Source organism: Condylura cristata, unplaced genomic scaffold, assembly GCF_000260355.1.
Source record: "Condylura cristata isolate star-nosed mole 26May11 unplaced genomic scaffold, ConCri1.0 scaffold00011, whole genome shotgun sequence".
Taxonomy (NCBI): domain Eukaryota; kingdom Metazoa; phylum Chordata; class Mammalia; order Eulipotyphla; family Talpidae; genus Condylura; species Condylura cristata.
The window spans coordinates 25,774,094-25,798,158 of NW_004567112.1; the positions used below are offsets into that span (position 1 = coordinate 25,774,094).

Genomic DNA, 24,065 nt, shown 5'->3' on the forward strand with positions numbered 1-24,065 from the left:
TACACCAAAAAAGTGGTAGATCTGTGCAGAGCTATTATATGACAGCTCGTTTCTGTACAATGTGGAAGCTGGTTACATAGTCAATGTGAACTTCCTAAAGTGCATCTTTTGAAGACTTGTTTAGTATAATTGCAACATCAAATATAAAATACTTAAGACATGCAATAATAAAGCTAAATCATTACAGCATAAAGTTTTTAAAACTATTTTTAAAAGTTTTGATTTGATTCACCAAAGAATAGGATGTCAAATACAGTAGCATTCTCATTCTCCAACAGGACACTTTGTATGCTTTTGTTATTTGGCAAATCTTTCAGAGCAGAGCAAAAATAATGCAGTCTAAACAGTATTTCTTCTGTCACTGTAATACAATTCCTCAGGCAAAACAGGTAGGTGCAGAGCAAGAGTTAGATCTTTGGAAGTTTTGGTGCATTGACCACAGGATTTGCCTCCTGTAAGTATCTCCTCCCTGCACTCTTGTAATCATAGGTGCAGCCATGAGTTTCTGCATAGCGATGTGATGCACAGAAGTTGTTTCCACATCTAAAGCACAAAAAAAGTTTATGTGAATAGTCATATTTTGGTTAGAGGTTCATCTCTTTGGGTGATCAGAGCTCAACTTTGGGTAGTCCAACAGGAACCCTTTGGCTCTCGTTAGGTGGTACGGCCCCCCATAAACAAACACAAGCATCCCAAAAAGAGCAAGTTAATGGTCCAAGACTCTGAGAGTTTATAATAAAGAATCCATGATGGAATGAAACAGGGTACATTCCTTTACAGTGTAACAAAATTGCAAAAGCTGATAAATATGTTTAGTAAACTAGGGAAAACTCTGAATTTCTCAAAAATTCAGTATTCTAAGAAAATGCAGTGATATAAATCCTAACTGTCATTATGGGATTTTGAAAATATTTCTAGCCTCAAAAGAAGATGTTTCCATTTGAATAGCAAAGACTCTAAAAAAGCAGCAGATACATTCAACACCTGGTCTCAGCCTCAAGGCAAACACCATTCTTGGAGCACATTAATCAATACTAAAATAATTATGGGTAGCAAAAAAATTCATTTTTCTTAAATGCAATATATATATGTTTTGAAATAAAAGTATGCCATAATTATTAAAATTTTGATGCAAATGTAAGTGTGTCAGGTTAAAATATATTTTTGGGGAAGAGGCTTTTCCACGCTATAATAAAACAAAACCAAGTGCCATCTATCAAACAAAGGGCATTCTCCTATTGTTTTAAATCTAGTATAAGGGGGAAAGGAGTATTTCATGAGCTTGTAAATTCTTGAGCTGTCTACTTGCTTTTTACATTAGTTAACCAGGAGTTCAACTAAGGGCTGCTCTTTGAACATCATTTAATGATGTGATAAGTAGCCAATTTAAAGAATATCCTATATTATATACGCTCCAAGCTGGATCACTACAAAGAAAGTATCCTTGCTTCTCCAGCTGGCCAACCTACCTGCATTCGTAGCTAGTAGCCAGTCCAGTTTTCTTTCCACAAAGAAAACAATGCTTTGTAGTTTTCTTCTTTGTTTGAATAGGGGCTCTCACAGGTGGAAGGTGATGAGTACATTCACCTGTTGAGAGAAAGGACATATTGATTAGTATAGACATTAAGTTATAAATGTGCAATATTAAGAAAAATACAAAACACATTCCTGTTAGAGCAAATTTCCATGCCATAAGAAAAATTGTGCCATTTTCATATCTAATATTATTTACAGAACATGAACATGAAGTCATGGTAAACATATTATAATTTTAAAGATGTGGTAGGTTTTTAGTGACTGAGACTTACATTTTAGGACCATTTACAGGGCATCACTTATCTGATTATTTTTAAGGACAATCAGTATATAAAGTATGCCAAACTTTGACAGAGAATGAAGAAAACCTTTCTGGTTCAAAAATTGTATTCATGAGGTTTGTGAGAAACAACATAATACAATCACCCTGTTCTTTCACATCATAGAGGAGTACCAGAATATCATGAACCTGTTCTTTTAACACTGATTACATCACAAATATGAAATTCGTAAAACCACAAGCAGTTATTTACTCTTTCAAAAACTGCAATTTGTTTATTTTAAACTAACAGAACATAACACTTAGGTAAATAAGGTCAACTCAGTTCTCACATATAAAATCCATCTGAAACTTCTACATGTTATAATTATATATATTATATATATATTATTATATATATAATAGCAACAGTGAATAAGGTATGCTGCCCCATTTCACAGCACAAATACCTTTTAAAAATATTTACTAAATAATCTGCTATATGCAACAACTTGATTTTTTTAACCATAAAAATAAGAGCTCCATCTGTTACAAGAAAGAATGAAATTACTTTAATTGCTAAGTAAATACTTTAAAAAGTGAACGAAATCCCAACAACCCTACTCAGAAGCAAAGGCTCAGAGTCACCATCCACAGTTGTTACAACAGTACAAGTTCACACCTGCTGACAACTCAAGGATTAAGAAAACAAAGAAAAACACAGGCCTTTTGTGTTAAGCAGATATGGTCAGAGGGGTGATGCTGTGATCCTGAAACTTAAACAGTGTTATAAACCTGTAAATCAATGTTTTCTCAACTTAAAAAAAAAATCTTCCAGACAATATTTGAAACAGCTAACTGAATGACTTCTGTGGTATCAATCCAATTAATAAGCACTTTATTCTTCAAGTGCACTTAGATCAAATTTTAACAAATGATACTAAGAAAACTGAATATTCGTATGGAAATTAAATGAATATTTCACAGAGGTACTTCCCGGTTCTTAAAAAAAATAAGAAACTTTTGCAAAGGCTATAAAGGAAAGGCATATATTAATAGGATATCCTCTAGAAACTAAACTACTTGGAATTAACTTTGAAACTGACATTTAGAATATACTTCCCTAACCAATAGTAGGCTAAACTGTTGATAATTTAGTTCAGTATAGTTTCATTATTTTTTCATTCTTTGGGGGTCTGTAATGCAATGTTTTCCAATTTTTTTTTTTTAATTTAAGAACTCGTCTGAACAGGAATGAGGTGACAAAGATAAGTGCCAGTAAGAAAGACAACTACAGTCTTCTCCTAAGGAAACAGTTTCTATATTTTGTTCTACCAACCACAGAAAACTATTTACTAGTCATCTACTCCATGCTAAAAACTAGTACTACCATATAGGTTCCCTACTACCAACAGGAAAAGGTTAAATTCCTCAAACTTGATAATATTTCCCTTTTTTCTAGTAATTTTTGGTAATTTTCCCTCTCTGCATGTATACAAGAACTGGGGGGTAGGCTAAAGGTGTGGGAGGTTGAGAAGATTCACTAGAGACAGAGTGGGGAGCAAAAGAGTTGAAAGACTGAAATTCACTGCTTGGGGAGCAGTGGGCAAGATAGGAGAGCACTGCTGTGCAATGTGGATTAATCCTTTGGCCAGGGATCGAACTCATGCTGCACTGGTTGGATATAGCTTGATACCTCTGAGACTTTAACCCCTGGTACCACTGGGGAGACCCCTCAATCATTTTTAAGTGGAACAAAGTTTAGGGAAATTTACACTGTACATACCAGAGAGAATGTTGTTCTTGTTTCTCTTTTAAAAATCAACAGTATGCATAATATGATTAGTAGTCTTAAATTGTCTTCAAAATTATCTATAGCTTACCTACTCTTTTCCCTGCAGCAGTATTATTTCCATTCATTCCAATACCATGGGAAGACTATAATTAAAACACAAGACATCTGTAGAGGTGAGTTAATAGGGAATAGGAGAAAAGATAATCAAACATGAAATACTTGCATTTTTTTATGAAAATGCTACTGGGTTTTTATTTTAAATTAACTTGGAATCCAATGCTCACATCTAGTAATATTGCACTTATTACTTATCTCTAAGAGAATAAAATTTGAGAGGTCAAGTAAGTTTCCTTATTTAGAAAAAAATCGTTCAAAATATTTAAAAATATATACTAAGTTGTTTTCATGAAATTATTTTCAAATTATAGTTCTCAATATAGGACTAAAATATTATTGCATCCTAAATTGAATTATCAAATTTAACTGTCAAAAAAAGATTTTTCTACAAGCTAATAGACATTTTAAGAGAAACGAATAATTCAATCTAGGGCCACCTTATTTATGTAAATAAAAAACAAACTTTAAAGATATTGAATCACTATAAGGATAACTACAAGGATAACTGAGCATACTTACTAGAAAAAATTCTGTAGGTTCTAATTGGGGAGAATTTTTCCTAAGGTTTTCTTCTTGAAAATGGAGATTTGAGGACAAACCTATTCCAGGAGTCCGAAGCCTGCCTACCCCACGTGTGCTCTGTGAGCTGTCTCTGCTTGCACTCCTGGTCAGGGAAGCAAGAAAACCTATACTATTTACACAACCAACAGGCTCTTTGGAAGCCTTGTTGGCTATTTCTGTGATATCCCGAGCTTCACCTTTAGAAATAACATCAGATCTTTTCCCAGGTGAATCAACTTTAACAGCTCGAAAACGAGTAGTCCTAGGGAAAGAAGAATCAGTTATATTTCCAACATCCAGTGACCGAAGCACATTTTGTGAAGCAGAAGACTGGAGGTTCCCAGACTCAAAGCATTTAGACTGTCTTTGTGGTTTCACCAGAGAATTATGTAGTGACATTGGCGCAGAACAGCGGAGAGGTGACAAAAGTCTATTCTTGTGAGGACTTAATTCACGGTGGTTTAGGATTGTAGTCTCTACTGGTTCATGACACAATACTTTTGCGACATTTTTTAAATGCTGCTCTGTAGCTTTCAGCCCGTTATCACCATTAGTGAGTAAGAACTCTGGATTTACCTTCTGTGTGCCTTCTAAGTCACTGTTCTGTTCATCAGTGTTTCCTTCTATAAATGAAGCAAAAGAACCCACTTCAGGTAGAAGTGATTCATCAGTTATACATTCTTCCAAAGCTGGAAATGCAGTGTCGTCCTCATTAGATGCCAAATTTCCTGGGAAATGTTTCATCCTCCTAGCCAAGGATGATCCAAGATGGAGAATAGAATCAGCAAGCTCTTTATCATTTTCAAATTCCATATGGGGTATCTGAGGTGGTAATTTGATGCTACTATTGGAATGAGACAGTTTGTTATTCTCCCAGTTATCATCTTCCTTAAGAAAATCACTAGTGATAGATGATACAGGTCTATCAACAGAGGACAGAGTTGCCAAACTTGAAACTGCATTCACGGAGGTTTCAGGTAGATATGGATTCCCAGGACAAGGTAAACAAGACTGCCCAATGTGGGGGAGAACCCTTAACAATCTGTGGCGAGCAGCTGCTGTGGAACCACTGGATGGTCGAGGAGCTATAGGTGGACGAGGTTTTACCTTGACAACTTTCTTAGGCTAAAATAAGAGAGTAAATATTTAATTCCTTTACACAGTCACTCTCTCCCTATTAGCAAAAATTAATGAAGGAAGAAAATGTTACTTACTATAGCATATTGCCTTTTTGATTACCTTAATTTAAAATATTTTAAAAGATTAAAATCTTAAGCTTATGATTAAGAAGAATTTTGCTGTCTTCCTTCATGGAGTATAAGTTTCTGAGAATGTTAAAGGAAAATAAGTTTGTTTCATTTACTTACTCTGATTACCTGTCAGAGTTTCGCTATAAAGAAAACACTGATTATGTTATATGGGGCACTATTGATCTGTAATCTCCAACAAGTTTTCATAGAAAGAAGAGTCATGTTTGACTGGATAGATACTATAGAAAAGAGTTACAAGTTTAAAATGCTCTCTATGAGGGTCCTCCCTGTGGTACAAAGGGTTAAAGTGCAGCACTAAGAAGCTACTTGCAGCCACTGCATCACTACTTCAGTCCCCAGCCAGGGAGGTGACGCACATGATGTGGCAGACCTCTCCTGTCTCCCCTGCTGCTCAGCTCCCCTCAGCAGTGCTCTTCAGTTAATTTGCCTGTTCAGTTAATATGTTCTGTCTCTGGTGAAGCCTCTCACCACCCCTGCTCCGCTGAGTTCTGTATGCATGAAAAAATAAATCTTTAAAAAAAATACTGCCACGGATTTTTAAAAATGCATTTCATTATATGAAGAAAAGATGATAGAATTTCCTTGACTATGCAGAATAATTTTGTCTATATATACTGATTAATATTTGAGTAAATTAAAAATTGCCCAATAGTTCACAGCAAAAAAAAAAAAAATTGCCCAAATCAGAAAAGAAACAGAAAAAGACCAAATTCATACAAAACCATTATAAAAAACAAAGAGAACTAGAACATTTCAGCTGATGGAAATATCCCCCCAAAGACAATGAAGCAGAAGAAAACTATATCACAACACTGCAACCTGAATTAATATTCTTAAGTTCACATTAGCAGATATTTTTAAAGATTTTTAAAAAGATTTATTTACTTATGTATAAAGAAGTGGGGTACAGGGCAGAGGTGCTGATGTGGTGAGAGGATTCACAAGAGTCAGATTGGGGAGCAGAACAGGCAGATTGATAAAGTACACTGCTGAGGGGAGCAACCTGTGAGACAGGAGAGGTCTGCCGCGCCAAGTGGGTCAGCTCCGGGGCAGGGGACAGAAGCACTGGAAGCGGCCAGGCCAGTTTCTCAGTGTTGTACTTTAACCCATTGTGCCACCAGGGAGGATCCAGCAGATATTTTTTTAAAAAGTGACTTCACATAACACCAAAATTTTAAAAACATAAAACATGAATGATAAAAAACTAGGAACGCATGTCAAGCCCAGAGAATAACTGAAGAGCACTAAATTATCTCATAGAGGAAGACTAAATTACAAGTTTCCAAGGGAGATTAGAGTTTACTGAAGTAGAAAAATAACATTTCTCTAGTGGCACAATGGGTTCAAGCAAAGCACTATGAAGCTATCCTCAGCCACTGCAGCACAAGTTTGTGTCCCAACCAGGAGGTGACTGATCCACATGGCGTGGCAGACTCTCCTGACCCATCCGCTGCGCCCCTTAGCAGTGTATTTCAGTACGTGTCTGTTCTGCTCCCTGCTCTGTCTCTGGTGAATCCTCTCCCCCCCCCCCCCAACACACACACACTTCTAGCCTGTAACCCAGTTTTGTATGCATAAATAAATAAATCCTTAAAAATAAACAAAAATACTGAAAATAATAAAATAATTAAAAGGAATCAGAGAAAAGGTGGTTGATAGAAGAAAAAGATCCAATGTATGTGCAAAATAAATCCCTAAAAAAATTTTAAATACTCTTTTAAGAGATTTTCCTGAAAAAGAAAACGTCACACAAAAATTTAATCTTCATGCTGGGGAAGTTAAAAATGTATAGCTAAAGTTACCCCTTGATTAATTCCAAGACATATCCTAGCAAAAACTATTAGACTTAAGGGGGGGGGGTGGAATTCTAACAAAGAGATGAATTTGCAAAGAATTGAAATTCAGGTTGATAATTAAATTCCTCAAAGCCAATATACAAAGCAAGGAAAGAACATTTTAAAAATCCAAGCATTTTACATCTAAATTGTCCTTTATAAGCGCAAAACCTGACAAAGAGTTCAGGGATTACTACTATCTATGCGCTAAGCCTTGCCTGAGGAATTTACCAGAGAGGTGCTTCTTCTGACTAAAAAGAAATATAAAGACTCAATAAAAACACTGGTACCAAACATGACATATGTTTAATTAAACATCTAAAATTTAAATAATAGTAGGGCAAGGGTAGGAAAATGATTTTTAAATATTGTATTTTAAAAAAGTGTAAATATAATGCAAAACCTTAAAATGGAAGGAGAATATAAGCTAATTGATTTTAACTTAGTTAATAAGTAGGAGTCAGAAGATATCTTTTAAAGATGACAAAAGAAGGACCTCCCTGGTGGCACAACCAATTAAGGCACAGCACTATGAAGCTATCTGCAGCCACAACACCACGAATTCAATGCCTTTCCAGGGAGGTGACCCACATAGGACAGCAGACCTTTCCTGTTTTGCCCACTTCTCTCCTTAGTAGTGTATTTCAGTAGATCTGCTCGTTCTTATTCCCTCTCTGTGTTCTCTCACCTCCACCCCCACACCTCTGTCCTGTACTCCAGTTCTTGTATGCATGGGTAAATAAACCTCTTTAAATAAATAAAAATGACCCCGTGGGGATTACAACTGAGATGTAAAAATGCACAAAATGAAGTATGATGTAAAAAGAAATTTAAAATAATTTAACTTGAAAAAATAAAGATGACAAACGAGTAAAAGATTAAGTAAGGAAATCTCAGATCAAAGATATGATAAAACAAAGTTATAATTAATAAAAGTCTTCTGATATACCAGAAAGTAAACACACAGATATCCATACATACACAAAAGAAAATGCACCATGAAACTGAAAATTATCAAAATAAGATATTCAAGATCAAAATGTAAGTCAAATCAATAAATTTAAATACAATTGGTAACTTCAAATTTCAAATTGGTTCACAGAGCAAAAAACAACTCTATAAAAAGTTGCATCTGAAACAACCTATCTCTAAAGTTGGGAAAGGTATACAAAGCAAATGAAAACAGTAATATAGTATGGTTTGTGGGCTTGATTCCAGGAAGGAAAATTCAAGCTGAAAATCAGAAATGAAATATAATACTTACAACTTCTAGAATTAGCACATTACTTCTAAAGCTAAAAAGGAAAAACATGATGTCATGACAAGAGTGGTTCATTCCAAGAATATAAGAATGATTTCATATTTTAAAATAAGTTCACCACATTATGAGGACATTTGATTCAGTGCAAAATACTTTCTAATTTCCTTTTGACAAGTTAATTACTTAAAAGTCTTTATATTATTTCCAAAATATATTTTCCAGACATTTTTCTGTTTACTGACCTCTAATTTTATCCAATGTAAAAGAGGGGGGGGGCACTTATATATATATATATATATATATATATATATATATCTTTTAATAGGTTAGGCACCTTCTTGTGTAGAAGATCTGGGGTATAGGTGAGAGGCACAACAAGGGGGTGGAGAGGACTCAGCAGAGACAGAGGAAAGAGTAGAAGAGGAGGATTTTACTGAAATACACAGCTAAGGGGAGCAGTAGAAGACAGGAGAGGTCTGCTGTGCCATATGTGGGTTAGCTCCTGGCTAGGAATCAAACTCAGACCATCAGGGTGAAAGTGCTGAGACTTAACCCCTAGGCCATCAGGGAGAATATTAGTTTATTCTTTAAAGTTTGTGAGAATTTTATTGATAAATACGCATGTTAACCCAAGTGAATATTTGAGTGTTCTTAAATGAAGATGTATCCTACTATTCTTAGCTGGAACATTCTGTAAGTATAAGTTTGGACAAGTAAGTGTTATTCAAGTTTTCTCATATCATTTCTAATTTTTCTATCCATTTTGAAAGTAGAGATGTTTAAATCTTCTATGGAAGATTAAACATTCTACCCATAGATTTGCTTCTCTTTATGGTTTTTGCTTCTTATATTCTGATGTTTGTTCTATCATTAAGTCCCTAAATATTTAGGACTATAAGGAAAGGATTTTCCTACATTAGGTAAGTCAACTGTTCTCCACCTGGAAAAAATTATCTTCACCCCACTTCACATTATACTTTTACAAAGCTAATATTTTTTGCAGATAGGATTATAAATTTATATGACAGAGGAACAACCACAGTGTTTTTGGAGAAAAGCACACATGGTCAAGACCTGTGACAGGAAATATCCTTAAAAAGTAGTAAGGGGGCTCTCCCTGGTGGTGCAGTGGGTTAGAGCACCACAATGTGAAGCTTTCTGAAGCCACAGGAGCATGAGTTTGATCCGCTGGCCAGGTAGCTGACCCCTCAGCAGTGTATTTCAACAGATCTGTCTGTTCTGCTCCCCACTCTGTCTCTGGTGAATCCTCTCATCCACCGCACCTTTGGCCTATACCCCAGTTCTATATGCATAAATAAATAAATCTTTAAGAAAAATAGTAGTAAGAAGTGGCAACCATACAATCATAAAAGGAAAACTGGTAAGTTACAATTTATTAAACTTATTTATTAAGAGAATGAGAAAATAGAAGAGCAAGCTACAATGTTAGAATATCTATAAAATTTGTATCTGAAAAAGAATTTGTATCCATAGTATATAATAATGAGTACAAATCAATCAGCAAAATGAAGACACGTCAATAAGAAAAATGGGCAAAAGAAAAAAAAAGACTTGAATAGGCACTTGACAAAAATCATCTTTTTAAACAAAATTCCTATTTTTAAACAATGTGGTTCACGTGATGTAAAGACCAAAGGTAAAAATCTTAGTGGCCAGTTAGCATATGAAATGTTTAACATTATTCCTCATCAAAGAAATGCAAATTAAAATCCCTAAACATTCCCCAGAATAGCTAAAATGAAAAGATTGACAATCTCTATGGTGGACACATGTGACACAAAATGAAAACACTCATGCTGCTACTACTGGGAGTGTAAATTGATTCAAACTGGCATAACTACTAAGCTACACAATTAACTACTCTGATTCCTAGGGATACGCCAAAAAAAAGGTCCACCATTGAAATATGTAAGAATGTTCAAAGTAGCCTTATTGAAGGAAGTCCCAAACCAGAAACATCCCAATATTTATCAAAAGGAGACAGACAAATTGAGGCATAGCCATACAATGGAATAGTATGGAGCAGTGGAAAAGAAATGAACTTACATACACAACATGGATGAATCATTACAGTATTACATTGAGCAAATGAAACTGGGTTAACAAAAATTATATTTATATTACTTCACTTACACAAAGTTCAAGAACATTCAAAATTTTTATTGTGACAGATAATAATAGTTATTTCTGGGAGTATGGGAAGGTATGTATTAACTAGGAAAGATTACAAGGAAATCTGGAAAGAGATCCTATCTTCATTTAGATTATACCCACAATTGTAAATAAATGTAAAAATTCACCAAGATGTAGATTTAAAAATTGTGAACTTTATTATATGTATACATTATATTTCAATAAGTAAAAGGGTTAAGTCATTAATGAAATGGAAAAAGTAACAGTGGTGAGATATATATGAGGCATATATATGAGATATATATATATATACATACATACATATATATATATATATATATATAATATATAAAGATCTTACAAAAATGAGTAAGTTAAACACATGCAACCCAATAGAAAAATGGCAAAAAGTTTAAAGGGCATTTACCAAAAAAAGGATATCAGAAATATCCTATACACATATGAAAGGAGTTCAATTTCATTAGTCAAGAAAAATGCAAATTAGAACTACATATGAACCAGAAAGATAAAAATAAAAAAGGATGAAACCAAATACTGGTAAGAATGTATGAACACTGCAACTCTCACCACTGAACAGAATGTAAATTGTATTCAACTATTTGAACTTCGAAAACTGATAACATCGAGTAAAGTTGAACATAGACATACTTGTTATTAAACCCAGAAAGAGAAGATATCAATTGTAAGAGAACATTTAAAAAATTACTACAAGATTAAGAATAAGCTGTCTCCTTAACTTTCTTAGCCCTAAAACTATGAAATATTTTTAAATCATGAATTATTTTAATTGCTGTTAAGCACATTAGATGTGTTGCTTACCTTAAAGATCAACTCATCATTTTTAATCTCAATAAGTAAGTGAGGCCAGAAACTTGAAACAAATAATATTTCATAAAGAAACTTTCAGAATTACCAACAGACCTCAATGCTGTGAGCTCTGCAGAGGTAAGAGAGAAAAAGGCTGACCAAGGGCCAACAGCTTCACCTTTTTGCTGAGATTCATGTTCTCCATCTTGGCCTTCAGCAGCTTCATCTTATTCATAGTTATTGAATTTTCAATTATCTGTTGCCCAGAAGGAGAAGACTCAATTTCCTCATCCTCATCAGTATACAAATTATACACAGAACCACCACTGCAAAAAAAAATATGACAATTATCATTAATGTTATTTAATACACCCCAATGACTAAAAATACTCTATGTGCAAGTAACTATATATACTGCTAAAAGTAATACAATAAGGGCCCTTCCTGGTGGCACAATAGGTTAAAGTGCAGCAGCACCATGAAGCTTGTGGCAGCTGTTCCAGCGTGAGTTTGATCCCCCACATGAGGGAGGTGATTCACATGCTGTGGCAGATCTCTCTGGCGCACCCACTACTCCCCTCAGCAGTATGTTTTGGTTGATCTGCCTGTTCTGCTCCCCACTCTGCCTCTGGTGAATTCTCTCACTGTTCCTGCACCTCTGGACTGTTCACAAGTTCTGTGGGCATAAATAAATCTTAAAAAAAAAAAAAGTAGTAAAAATTAAGGCCGTAAGGCCACTTGTCAAGGTAAATGAAAAGTAAATGTATTTTAAAATAAATTTCATAGGGGAAAAGAGGATAAACATCATGGACTAGCATTAGTAAAGCTGAGTTTCTCTGAAACTCAGTAAATAAACCATAAGTAAATAAACCATATGGTAAAGATTTTTTGGCACTTGTTATATCAGTTCTACAGAAGCAAAACTCCAGTTCCACCAAAAAAAAAAATTCTGATTTGAGTGTGTCAGTCAAGATTAATAATTGTGTAACCTAGAGCACAAACTGATCCAATTTTCATTAACCAGGGTGAAAAAGGAAATAATACACAAGTCAAGAATTTTATTCACTAAAAAAAGGGAACTCAGTGTATCAGAACATTTTCTGTTCTTAACAACAAAGTAACAGGTAACTTAGGATTTTTCTCAGTATGTATGGAAACACAACCACTAAGAACAGTACAGATTTAACATGAAAAAAAGATACTCCTTTTAAGTCATAACACAAATTATTAGATATGTAAAACATTTCAATTACTGATCAATCACCATGACATTTTGTCATACCTTAACATAACTATCATTTTGGAGTACCTTCTCTTTAACTACATACTATAAAGGCATTTATCACACTATTCTCAAATACATACATACAATCTACCTTTCCTTCTAGCTCCATATGCAAGAAAGTTGAAAGCAGGCTTTTTTCATATCCCAAATCTCAGCAATTAGTAAGGTGCTTGAAACACATCTAATAAATGTTTGCTGAACTGAACATAACATTACTGAAATTTCATTCATTTGTTCAATGTTGGGAAAAATCAGAACAAAAAGGACTTGGGGGAAAAACACAAGCTAGGCATATTGAAGAGTTAGTATTTTAAATAGGGTATTTAAGTAGGGCAAAGTAAGAATGTATATGTCACTGTGCCAGATTTATTTCTAAATATCTATGCTAAAGAAGAATCAGGTTTAATAAAATTTCCTGTTCTATATGGTTGTAAAAAGTAGAAATAATTGAGGATAGCCTTATAGAGTGTATTCTACACTTCTGAAGCTCAGAGCACTGCTAAATAAAAATAAAATCAAAAGTAAAGCATATGAAAAAATGTCAACATCACTTGTAATAAGGGAGATGCAAATTAAAACCACAATGAGATACCATCTCATACCAGTGAGAATGGCACATCTCAAAACAACTAACAACCACAAATGTTGGTGAGGATGAGGAGAAAAAGGAATTCTCCTGCACTGCTGGTGGGAATGCAAACTAGTACAACCACTGTGGAAAATTGTTTGGAGGTTTCTCAAACTGCTAAAAATGGAGCTTCCATATGATCCAGAAATCCCACTCCTAGGTATCTACCCAAAAGACACAAGAATACTGATTCAAAAAGACACCTACATCCCTATCCTCATGTTTACTGTTGCTTTATTTACAAGTGGAAAGACAGGGAATCAACCCAAATGTCCAAAAGTAGATGACTGGATTAAAAAGATATGGTACAATTAAAAAGATATGGTACATATACACAATGGAATATTACTCAGCAACCAAAATAAATAAATAAATAAATAAACCCATGCCTTTTGCAGCAACATGGATGCAGCTGGAAGGGATCATGCTTAATGAAATAAGCCAAAAAGAAAAGGAAAAATACTGCATGGTTTCACTCATAGCAGGCATATAAAGGACCAGGGGAGAAAATAATAATAATAATAAACAACTATATACCAGAGACATTTTATATGAGTGGAGTGGGAAATGGGATCAAAATTGGGGGAGGGGAGGCAGGTTGTACACTGGACTATGGTGATGGCACATGGGTGATTTGGTGACGGGAAGCCCACGGGGGATTATAACTGAGATGGAAAAAGGCTCAAAATGATGTAAAAATAAACTGCTATATTATTTTTTTTAAAAAGTAAATTGGCCCAATTCTGAATTTTACAGGGTGGAACTGATGACATTTTGAAATTCTGAGTTAATTACAGGCTCAGCAAGCATAGATATCAACAGGAAGAACAGCAGGATCTGTCCTCTATAAGCAACGCAGGCCCTAAGTCCTTGACTTGAGGCCAACACTTCTACCTATTATAATGCCTACTGTAGTATGAAAATTGACACTGCTATATTAGTAACATTACTTACCATTTACTGAATGCCTAATCTTCACATATTATTTCTGATTTTCATAAAAGGTGGTATTAAAAGGTCCCCATTTAGGTGATATTATGTCCCATTTTATAAATGAACTATAATTTAGAAAGGCTGCCTTTGCTCAGACCAGAGAGTTAGTAGATGGTGGACATAAAATTCAAATCCCCCATCTGTCTGATTCCAAAGTCTATTTTTTTTTAAAGATTTATTTATTTATTCATACAGAACTGGGGTACAGACCAGAGATACAGGGGCGGTGAGAGAATTCACCAGAGACAGAGTGGGGAGCAGAACAGGCAGATTGACGAAGTACACTGCTGAGGGGAGCAGCGGGCGGGTCAGGAGGTCTGCCATGCCATGTGGATCTCCTCCAGGGCAGGCGGGGAGCGAACTCATGGGGAAGTGGCTTAAGCTTCTTAGTGCAGTGCTTTAACCCGCTGCGCCACCAGGGAGGGCCCCCAAAGTCTATTTTTTAACTACTTCATGTTGCTTCCTTGAACATCAATAATAGACCTTTACTGCACAGTGCTTGTGTACCCACATAAGTGAAAGATTTTTTTCTCAAGGTTAACGATACTTGAACAGGAGAGATGAGTGAAAATTTCTGCAAGTTCACCCTCGGAGTTGGAAATGAAATGACTCAATTCTATTCTTGGTTACCTTGCATTAATTAACTTTAAGTACTTCTTTGTTACATGATGGGGTGTTTTAATTTTAACACTATACTGAAAGAGGTTTCTGACTCAATCTTCCTGTGTTTAAAAAGCTAGCCTTTTACCTAATTTCTCTATGGAGAACAATCTGTGTAAAAATATACAATCATGAAATAATTCAATGAATGCACTCAAAAGGATTAAAAAAAAAACCTTTAAATTCACCTAATATTTTTCAAAGAACCCACTATTGTGTTTTATCTCACAAAGCACAGACTCATAAGATCAGTTAAAAGTCACTTTTTTTTAATGGAAATATGTAACCAGGCTAAAGATAATAGTAATTTATAAACATAATCCAAAATATCTTTACATTCAAATACTGTAAATCTTTTCATGAAGGCCATCTTTATTTTTCTAAGTCTTTTAATTTAGTAATATGACTAAAGAATAAGAGCTAGGCAAATGTAACATTTACGTCAACACTACTCTGTGACCTCAAAGAAGGGGCCTACACTTACTTTGACATAACACTGTGTGTGGTGGGCAGAAACCTACTGAAATCTTAGCTCCCTAGAGCTTGGACACCCCTGTGTAATATCCTACTCTCATGAGTGGGTATGACCTGTGATTTGCATGTAGCCACCAGAATATGGCAAACAGAGAGACTTTGCAGGTATAATTTATGCCCCCAATCAGCTGGTTCTGAATTAATCAAAGGGAACTGAGGGAGCCTCTAGTTAGAGTCAGCAAATACCAGAGTCCTCAGTCACATCCCACCGGGAAGTGAATTATGCCAATGGTAAGAATGAAAGATTATCTATGCACCTTTGTCAATACTTTGATTACAACTTTGTGAGACCCTGAGTTGAGAGTACTTTGTCTACACTGACCCACAGAAACTATTTTCCAGACTACAGGTTTTTTGATGAATAGTTTTGCCATTAGCTGTATATATTAGGTGATTAAATTTAGTTACTTATAATACCTTTCCTTCCTTTGTCCATTTGGCTAGTGTCTACTCCTCATTTAAGGTCACTTCTTATCACAGGTTTTGCCTAGCTTCTATTACCCTTCAGAAAAATAAAGGCCCCTCAAACAAAGGACAACAAAGGCTGCCCAGAGATGTTATAACTTTTATAATAACCGCCTAAGTTATATTATGTATCCTACCTAGAGCTGAGAGGAGGAACAATCATCTTTGTAATCCAGTTTGTAATATAGACACTGGTTATAAAAGTTCAGAAAATGTTTAGTGGCTTAAAGAGAAAGGAATAAAAGAATTACAGTAAGAGTGAACAAAAACTGAAAGGTTATTCTGTCCAATTCCTTATTGTTCTATTGCCTAGCTAAGCACCTTCAGGGTGCTTCTTTCTAATTTTAGAAGTAATATAACAAACCTTCCCTTTTATAGAATAAAACAATACCATAGGAATAAAGAAATCTATTTACCACTAAGCAGCAAAGTTTTGAAAAATAGCAACTTTAGGTTCAACCGTTTCCATTATGCCAAGGCTGTACAAAAATACACTATTATAACAAGACTATAATCTAGTAGGCATGTTGGAGTTTCATAAAGTGAAAGAACTAAGTATTTTTATGAAAAAAGTGCTACTCCATAAAGAAATTTCAGTTTTTAGAAATTATTACCTAAATAGCAATCTCTGGAGAACAACTGCAAATTACATACCTGGCACAAGGGATGGAAGAAAATGCACGATGTTTCGTTAGTCTTGTAAATATAAGATTATTTTGATAACACAAGGTAAACACAAAAGTTTACAGAGCGTTTCATATGATGTTTGTTCTCTTCTAAAGTGACAAAACCCTGTTTACCTTAAGGATTCAGATAATGGTGTTAAAGTTCCATCTCCCCTATCAACTACACGAAAAAAATTCAATTGGTCTCCTTCTCGGTATACTAAAAATGTAACTTGTTTGTTGCAGGAGGTCTTCTCCCAGACCTCATCTCGATTGGAATCCATGTACTCAGCCATCTCCCTAAGTGGATCTTCCATAGGAACTACAAAGAGAAAAATTGATAAACAGGCTTTCAATTTCTATCCATTGTAGGCTTCTTAGTACAGTGACAAGATATTATGTTCTGAATCTGAACAACTCTGCATATAACACATATATGACAGTTTTAAAGTAAATTTCTGGTATTTTTATAGACATAGCATTCCCTATGCTGTATTTTATGGGGGAAAAAATGAAATTCATCATTACCTTGTTATGTAGAAAGAGGTTTAAACAAGTCCTTGAGGTTACTCCAGTCACTAGCATTTGTGTACATGTTGATGCTATGACAGTATTATCTATCAATCAGTGTTTTTACTTTACACCTTGTGCTTCCTATACTTGTTTCAATAATCACTTGAAAGCAATATAAATCCCATTTAGTTTAGATTAAAAACAATCAACACAATTAAGGATGTAAGAAATAAGGAGCAAGTGAATCATTTTCTTTCTGGTTTTATATATAGGCTGATTCTTAGAATTTCATGTTGACATGAAATTAGGTAATTAAAAGTAGACAGTAACTCAGAACACCAGAGGGAGACTTAGCTTACTTAACTGCAATGCTTGCAAGTTAGCATGTTTCTTGAAAACACTCTTCCAGGATCCCAATTGTCCTTATAGGTATTCAAGTGTCTAGTTTGTTAAAGTACATTGACTGGGGCCACTACAAATCCTCCTAGGTTATAGGGCCCACAAATGTCCTCAGGTTTGAATGATACTAGAGTCATCATTATGACCCATTCTTGTCCATAGTAAATTCTACACCATGGTGGGGGGAGAATGGGCCTCAAGAGATTCTGGCTCATGGTGTAAGTGTTCTAAAAGCCTCTGAAACCCAGTCGTGGGAGTTGATATAGAGGTTACAATAAACATTCTCATGTCAAGCTACAGAAACATTTGCCCCTAACACTGGCTCCTAAAAAAAGCAACAATTTCCCCAACTCCATAACTTTCAAGTAGCTTATTTATTAAGTCACAATGTTGTACTACCTTTAAAAAAGGTTACTGCAACAAGACATTAAGCTCTAAAAGAAAGAAGATAAATTCTATATTCTAAATTCAATACCACCATTATTAATACACAAAAACTTTAATAATACAAGATTTGGCTTATATTAAAAAATACTTCATTGGTAGAGACATTATGCAGGGGACGAGGAGGGAGAGGAATCAAAACAGGGGAAGTAAGAACACAAGGGACTATGGTGATGGTGCAGGGTGAATTGGTGGTGGGAATTTGATGGGGACTACACCTGAGAAGAGAAAGCAAATATTGTACAAAAATGAACAAAAATGTAAAATATATATAAATAAATTTTTTAAAAGTTTTAAAAATGTGATTGACTCTTTCATAGGCACAAAATGTGACTATTAAAAGACATTTTTGGGCCCTCCCTGGTGGCGCAGCAGGTTAAAGCACAGCACTAAGAAGCTAAAGCCACTTCCGCATGAGTTCGATCCCTGCCTGCCCGGGAGGTGACCACATGGCGCGGCAGACCTCTCCTGACCTGCCCGCTGCTCCCCTCAGCAGTGTACTTCGTGATCTGCCTGTTCTGCTCCCCACTCTGTCTCTGGTGAATGCTCTCACCCTCTGCATCTCTGGCCTGTATCCTAGTGCTGTCTGAATAAATAAATCTTAAAAAATAAATAAATAAATAAAAGACATTTTTGTAACAAGTTCTCATAATTTTTAAGTTAATACACTTTCTTTATTACATTAAAAAATGGAAGCATTCCTACCATTACTAAAGGCACATGAAAGTCTTGCTTAAACCAACATAGTATGACTTACTTAAGGAAGCAAATGGGTTGAATATGTGTTTGTACATGTCTTTCAGAACAGAAAAATCATTTTATAATGTGTGAAACACTGCATATAGAGAATAAAATTTAATTCTAAAAAATTGTTTTTTCATTTAAAACACTAAGTATTTTCTAAGGTATTTTGGTAATAGCTATTTTAAAATCAACTTTACAAGTTAAATATGATTTTCAGGCTAATAGCTTAATGGTTTCTCAATTACAGTATAAAGAAGTTCTAGATCTGCATAGTTTGTTTCCCTCTGAAGCTATCAATGATATAAGGTAGGTAACAAAGTTTTTAACTTTAAAAAGTTGATTCCATAAAGGCAAAATTATTAAAATTTAACAAATTAAAACAATAATTTCTAGGTGTTGATTTTCCAATTCACAAACAAGGCACAGAAAAGTTGTTGGGGAAAAGGCATTCTAAAGCTTCAACTACCAAAAAGTAGCTGCCTTTCATTTTCACTAAGCAATTTTTTTTAAAATATACACATATACCTATATCATGTAGCACTTACTCTTCCTCATACACATAATTATCCCTAATAAGAGAAGTAGCTGTTCTGATTAAACATAATGCTACACATAAACCAGCTTTCAAAAGTAAACCAAAATGGAATTCAGGTGATTGGACACTATATGTTCTATCTTGACACAGTGTCTCAGTAAACACTTACTGTCCTTGTATTACCCTCAGAATTGGCACTATATTCATCTCATGTCACACAGGATAATTTTGTAAGTCCAATTAATAGAATGTCCTTTCTATTAGAAATGCTAGTTAATCAGCTCTACACTATTATCTTTGTTTTTTTCTAATCTATCCAAAATGGTCCAACAAAGTAACACACCTCGCAAAATACTCTTGAAATAACTAGGGAAAAGATAGCAATAGCCCTATTTTCCAGCCAAGATTATGAAACAGATTTAAATTTTGCCTGTGGAAGAAGTAAGTTTGCAGTAAAATCAATACTTAATCTTCAATTTTCAGGTTAATAAAGGATCAAGCAAATACGCAGACCTTCCCCAAAATGAGCCCACAGAGCAGGAATGCTCTGAATAATCTAAGGATGCCTTTACCTGTTGGGGATGTATGTAACATACCTGAGTCAGGGACTAATGTGAACACTTCCAGCTCTTGTCATGCTCAGAACTTTTTTTTAGTGAAGTCTCCATTCATTTATCTTCTCTGAAGACCCATTTCACAATCATTTTCCTACTATTCTATTTCCACAGAAAGTATCACACTATCCTATTTCATCCATAGTACTTATGACTGCTTGAAATGACATCAATTCTTTACATGTGGGAAGTGTTCGAAGCAGGGCCTTTTTCTATATGTTTACTGCACCTGGGATATTGCACTGGACATCTAATAGATACTTTATAAATATTTGTTGAATGACTGAATTGATTCCCCAGGCCCCACCACATTCTGGAAAAAAGGAATTAAGAGGACCACGAATATATCCATAAAATTCAACTATATCACAAACGAAGCTAACAGTCGTCTTTGGAATTTTCTCTAATAATCACTAGCACCGAGAGTTGAAGATTCAAAAGAGTGAATAACAAAAGCAACAAGACTGTTATGAACATGAACACAATAACAGCATATTATTTATACTATGCCATTCTATTTGCTCTTCCCTATACAGGTAAGATTTACTTTTAAATCTCCCTGGATTGAAACTGGCATCATGAGATTTTCTAGAATATCAGTAGTACTCACTTCTGTGGATTTAGGTTTTATAGAACAATGTCTAGAGAAACAAATTTGGTTCTTCTAAGACTTAGTAACAGAAAATCAGAATATAACCTGAGTCTATAAAAAAAAAAGGCTTGGAGATTTTTAGTATCAGGATACTTTAATATAATTTTAACATGCCTACCTCTTCTAGTATTTATAGGTCCACCACGCATAGCCAATACCAGCTTCAAGGTACAACCTTCTGATATGCTGTAGATAATTAACACAAAAATAAACCATAATCATCAAAATGAATTCAATATTACACACCTACACATACAATTATTCCTGGTTTGTCACTCACAGTGCTTATTCTCTACTATATAAAAAATACACAGCAATGTTCTTAAATATAAAATGCTCTTATGTAAATGATATCAAAGTGAACGCCTCATAATTCTGAAATATGACATGAAATTCCAGAATTAAAGTACTGGAAAGGATCTCTGTAATCACATGGCTTAGCCTCTTCATTTCACACATAAGGAAAAACAAGGCCCTAAGACAAAAAAGAGCTTTGTCTAAGATGCGAAATGTCGGAAAATAGCATCTGTATAATAAAGTAGAAAATAGGAAAATAGTGAATCTACAAGGTCTCCCAATTCCCAAAGTTCTTCCCCAGCTACACAACATTGTCTCTAACCCCTTTGCCCTTAAGAGTATATAATTAGAAAAGAGAAGGAAGAAACAGACAAACCGTGAACAGACGTGAACAGAGTAGTCTGCTATCAGTGGTGTACAGTGTCACTTAGTAACAGGAGGCAAGCATAATGAAAAAGGAAAGACATGGTGAAGAATAACATTTTTCTCACCCAGTAATTTCTGAAAAATGTAAAAAGGAAACTAGCCAAATGGAAATCGATCAATATTCAAAGGAAGGAACAATAAGAAGAGGAAGCTCTAAACTGACAAGGAATAACAATTTGGTATGAATAATAAAGAATCAAAGGAATAAAACCAAGTAGTACAGAGTAGAGAGCCAATAGTATCATAGTTAAGGACACTGACTCTAGAGATCAAAACTATTTAGAAGAGACATGCTTCAAGGATTCAGAAGAAAAACACTGGTACATGGAGTCATAATATTGAACATCTATAAAACAGCTAATATGCAATTACACTCACTTGTAATCATTCAAGCAATAATCATCTTCAAGTTCCATGTTATTCCAAATTAAGTGTTGCTGACAGATGGGAATACCTTAGAGGAAGTTTATAAAAAATGGTTAACAATTCAATAAATCTTCAAAAGAGTATACACAAAACTATTTATTAAGGATACACTTTTAAACTGAAGCCTAGCTGCTTAAGCTAAAACTTATAGAATGAGGTAAAAAGTGACTGAAAAAGATGTAGGCTAATTCACTTCCTTTACAACAGTTGTGTTTTCGTAATTCTCTGGCCTTGACAAAGTGTTAGCTCAGGAAACTCCTTACCAGGATCATGAAATACGCATGGAAGAGTTTAAAATATTAGGCCCAGAAGACAGTTCAAAGTGCTGCACTTATATTTATTATGAAAAGTATACTATGGATATTTTTCAATACTGAAAATTAGTCCACAAGATAGTTTCTTTGTGTGATGGTAAAGGAATATTTATATTTATAAAACAAATGTCTTATAAAAAAGGACTCTATATATATAGTCCTTTCTATGCTTTTTACCAAGTTGAAATATTATAAAAATAGTCAATTGTGAAAATAGACAATACAAGTATCTACATATAAATAGACTATGTAATTACAAACTAGTAGACTCAATTCTTAACATTTTGGATATGTTTTCCTTTAAAGCTTATTTTTTAGTGAAATAAAATCATACTGTGAGCTGTTCAACAACCTTCTCACTACATATACTTTTTGTATCATAGATACATTATGTTTAATGACTAGATGGTACTCAAATGTCTCTGTCATAATTTATATACCCAATCCCCTACTAAAAAATATTGTCACCTATTCAATTTTTCATAACTGTAAGCTGTGATACGAGTGTATATGTGGTGAATCCTCTCACCTCCCACACCACAGACCTACACCCCAGTTCTTAATGCAATAAATAAATAATCCCTAAAACAAAAGTGATATGAGTGTGTATGTACAAACAAATATATTTTAGTCTGTTTGAGTTACCGTAACAACACACACAGACTTGGTATCTTAAACAACAAAAAATTTATCCAACTTTAACCAAAATGTTAATATCCCTCTTGCTCAAAGTATTTTTTTAAAATACAAAGAGAACTACAAGATTTGTTAAAGGATTCAAACAAGAAAATGGAAGGCAATCCTATACTCATGGATGGGGAGAATCAATACAATCAAAATGACAATTCTACCTAAAATTATGAATTTAACACAGTCCCCATAAAAACACTATCAATATTTTTAAGGAAATTGAGCAAAGACAAAAAATAAATAAATCATGAAATCCATATGGAACCACAAAAGGCATCAAATTGCAAAAGCAATTTTTCCTAAGAAAATTTAAGAAAAAGTATATTACCTGATTTCAAACCTAACTATAAGGCAACATAAATATATTAGCACCAGAAAAGATACATGGATTAATGGAATAGAATGCAAAATTCAAAAATAAACCCATGGTCATTATCAGTACCTAATCTATAAAGTAGCTATGATTGTACAATGGAAAACTATAATTTCATTAAATAGTGCTGGGAAAATTGGAAGGCCACACACAAAACAATAAAATTGGCTCACTTTCTAACTCTATACACAAAAATAAATTCCAAATGGAGTAAAGACTTAGATATAATGCCTACAATGATAAAATATATAGAAAATATTGTTGATATGTTCCATGACATCAACAATAATGCTTTTGGAGCCTCAACACTTAAGGCAAAGGAAATAAAAAAATAAACCAAGAAGATTAAAGATACCCTATTAAGGTGTGGCAATGTACACTTGAAGTATCTCATCCTGATCCTATACCTCTAACTCATACACAGTGTTATATACCAATGTTGCCTCAATTAAAAAAAAAAAAGACACCCTTATTATGGAAGAATAAGGGAAGAAATATTCACACAATCCTAAGATAAACAAAAAGCTCACAAAATTCAGCAACCAAAAAAACCCCAATCAATAAATATGCAGCAGATATGAAGAGACAATTCACCAAAGAGGATATCCAGAAGGCCAACAAACATGAAAAAAAAATACTCATCATTATTTCCAGTAAGAGAGAGAAGCTGAAACTACAACGCGATACCATCTCATATTCATGAAAATGGCACATATTAAAAAGACTTCCGGCCCTCCCTGGTGGCGCAGTGGGTTGAAGCACAGCACTGAGAATCTAAAACCACTTCCGCA

The 24,065-nt window shown here is 34.4% G+C and overlaps 1 protein-coding gene across 4 annotated transcripts in view; it reads right to left on the bottom strand.

Moving 5' to 3' along the window:
• Positions 1–24,065, bottom strand: part of ZFAND4 (zinc finger, AN1-type domain 4) — a 33,471-nt gene continuing 9,406 nt past the window's right edge. Inside the window, exons 1-9 of one of the 4 annotated variants that reach the window (XM_012723418.1) lie at positions 21,850–21,928; positions 21,422–21,471; positions 20,867–20,934; positions 16,983–17,169; positions 11,796–11,943; positions 4,227–5,393; positions 3,679–3,733; positions 1,470–1,587; positions 1–543 (exon numbers count right to left, since the gene is read on the bottom strand). In XM_012723418.1, the coding sequence (XP_012578872.1) occupies positions 408–543; positions 1,470–1,587; positions 3,679–3,733; positions 4,227–5,393; positions 11,796–11,943; positions 16,983–17,169; positions 20,867–20,897 (1,842 nt within the window). In that variant the 5' untranslated portion in view covers positions 20,898–20,934; positions 21,422–21,471; positions 21,850–21,928 and the 3' untranslated portion in view covers positions 1–407. Of the gene's footprint in view, positions 544–1,469; positions 1,588–3,678; positions 3,734–4,226; positions 5,394–11,795; positions 11,944–16,982; positions 17,170–20,866; positions 20,935–21,417; positions 21,472–21,849; positions 21,929–24,065 lie in introns of those variants that run through there. The other 3 variants (XM_012723419.1, XM_012723416.1, XM_012723417.1) reach the window with 3 other exon arrangements.